Here is a 2,951-nt window from a genome sequence, read left to right on the forward strand (position 1 = left end):
TTCATGAATCAAAAGCCACTATGATTCATCAATGCCTCTAAAATGGATGAAAAATCAGGGTCAGGAAGCTCATGCTTACAATTACACTTACTGGAATAAATGCCTGCATAGAATTGCAAGTTTGAGTCCAACTTGGGCAATGTACCAAACCTGTGACTATAAAAACAAGTTTTAAAAAGGTCAGAATTTGAAGCTCTGTGAAGCATATGAGTCCAGGCTGTGTGTTCAATCTCTAGTACTAGGAAGAGAAAATTGAAGCAAAGTGCCATCGTTTCCACACATTGCATCCTTTCAAAATAGAGGTGTACGAAAGGATATCTCTTCGTTACATTGAGAAAGTTTTAATGTTTTTATGTACACATTGCTTAAATGTCAGTGCTGCAATAATGTGCTTTTGGGGGGCTGGGGAGATGGCTCAGTAGGATAAGTGCTTCACTGGCAAACGCAAGGATCTGAGTTCAATCTCTGGTTCTGAAAAAAAAAGGCGTCACAATTGATTCTTTTGGGGGCTGGGGAGATGGCTCAGTGGAATAAGTGCTTCCCTGGCAGGTGCAAGGGCCTGAGTTCAATCCCTGGTTCCGCAAAAAAACAAACAAACAAACAAAAACAATTTAATAATGTGCTTTTGTTGAGGTATAGTGACAAAAATATATCTTCAAATATTTTATCACCATGAGTAGTTGCCTTTCCACTTTAGATCAAGGATTGCAGAAGGCAATCAAGCTGAACTCTCCAAGGAAAGGAAGCCCCTTTCCTCCATCTTTTCCTGACCTTTACTCTAGCCCTATTAATTGAGATACGTAGTGCTGCATGTAATGAACAAGTTGGTCAAATGGCAAAAAGACTGTCATCACCTCCAGCCAAGATATCGAGTTTTCTCATTACAGCACACTGGTGAGAATATCCTCCCCATGGCTGGAAGGGGCGCTCAAGCAGGAGCTTGTGAGATTCCAGGGCTACAACCTGAGATGTCATTCAGCTGAAGTCATGGGACTCAATAAGAATTATACCTCCTTACTAAACTATGTGTTGCATTGGTAACTGGGAAGCCTCTGCGCCTGATACAAAATTGCCCTGTCTCTCCATATGGTGCACATAATGACCTTCCTTTCAACTACTCAGTGACTACACTGACATCCAAATCTATAACTTAATAGAAGCATGGGCCTTATCCCTGGTACCAAATAAATAAGTAACATAAACATTTTTGGTCAGACCATTTTTCATGATTCAAGTGAGCTATTTGCTCTATGTCATTATTGTGCTATTCATGTCCACTTTACTTGCAGTACTGACAAGCACAGCAACATCTTTGGATGAATAACCTCTTTGAAAGGGAGACTTTCAGGTGTCTGTCACATAGATTATTGTCCCAAACCAGCGGGTCAGTCAACGAAGGTCACCTGGGGGAGGAGCGGGGAATTGAAGAGGGGACAAAAGACAGGAGACACAAAGAATGGAGACAAGACAGGATTCTGATCAAGTCTCGTTTATTCATTGGAGGTGCTGGGTATATATAGGGGAGGCATAGGGACATGATGTCAGCGGGTAAAAAGCGCAAGTAACTAGGCAACCGGGCTATGACAGGAAGTTTTGGCTCTTTTTTTTTTCTTTTCAAAGTTTTATTGATAAACATATAGCAATGAGACAGTTTCAAATCAAATCAAAAGTACAGTTTCAACAAATAATACACTGCATATATTCTTCTTAGTGGTTAATTGCTGTACAAGATGCGGACTTGTGATCCTACTTACAAACACCATTAGAAAAAATCATTCTATTCATTAAGAGAATGCAACTATATATCTATCCCAACCACTTTGAATACACAGATACAAAATGGACATTCATAGTTATACCCCAATTTTTTAAGTTCCGTTGTTGAATATTATAGGTGTGTAAACTCAGCAAAATATTCTAAAAGAGTCCAGTAGCCCATAATAGCATTGGGTCTTCTGTTTAACTGGCAATGTCAGAAATTATTGACCTGAGTCCCCCACAGCTCAACATAACAACATGGCTTTACTTCCTATATTTCGTCTTCATACTTTTCTACTGGATGGTTAAGACCAAGGTAAAGCAGGACCTGTGCAACAGGAGTTGTAGCTTTTTGGTCTGAGAAGGTCAGTGAAATGCCCTCAGGATTTATCCTGAGATCCTGTACCTCAGATTGTAGAACCTTTGTCAGTGTCAGCCATGTGGATGAGTCACAGTCAATGCTTGGCCAATGTGCTCTCTGTGAAAGCCTGAGAGAGTGTCTTCTCCCCAAGTTTTGGCTCTTGAGGTAGCAGGTATATAGGCAATGGGGGAAGGTGCCACCCCTGGGGCATAGCATGTGATTCATGGGGAATGGGCAAGGCGGGAAGGAGCAGAAACTTAACTCAGCAGGGGAATAGAAACTTAAGAAAACGGCTGACACTATTATAAAATGGATACCAGTTAATGGCCTCCCACAATTATTATTTGATTATTTTGATTCATTATTTGATTATATTTTGATTATTATTTGATTCAGACTCAGGTCTCTCTCAAGTTTTAAGGTTTCCTTCATACCATGAACCTTTTCAGTGTGAAGTAGTGCTTTCTTTTACAACACGCCCTCACAGACTTCAGCATCTGTGTAGATGATTCTATTTTCCCCTGATCTTCACAGCCATGGTTGTTTTTCATGAACCAGGTAAGCCATGGACAAACAAATTGCTGTGATGGTGGAAGTTGGGAAAGATTTAAAATCTTCTCCAGTAGGTGATGCAACAAAGATCTGAAGCCTAGTAAGACCACCACAAGGGCCTGCAGGAAGGATTCCATTTGCTGGGTGCCTACAAGGTTATAGGACCAGGGATAATGAATCTGAGAGCTGGACATCTCCAGGGACACTGCATTGATTTCGGGACTCAGGCAGAGGACCTTGGTCATGACACACAGCTTCCCAGTGTAGCCACCCATGGTCA

At 41.2% G+C, this 2,951-nt stretch overlaps 1 protein-coding gene across 1 annotated transcript in view; it reads right to left on the reverse strand.

Annotated features, from left to right (window-relative positions):
• Window positions 1-1,248: 1,248 nt before the first annotated feature.
• The window catches only part of LOC101593213 (schlafen family member 13), a 5,150-nt gene continuing 3,447 nt past the window's right edge, over window positions 1,249-2,951 (reverse strand). The window contains 2 exon segments of the mRNA XM_023719860.1: window positions 1,249-1,387; window positions 2,756-2,951. Coding sequence (XP_023575628.1) covers window positions 1,249-1,387; window positions 2,756-2,951 — 335 coding nt within the window.

This window comes from Octodon degus, unplaced genomic scaffold (assembly GCF_000260255.1).
Source record: "Octodon degus isolate 3935 unplaced genomic scaffold, OctDeg1.0 scaffold00072, whole genome shotgun sequence".
NCBI classification, from domain to species: domain Eukaryota; kingdom Metazoa; phylum Chordata; class Mammalia; order Rodentia; family Octodontidae; genus Octodon; species Octodon degus.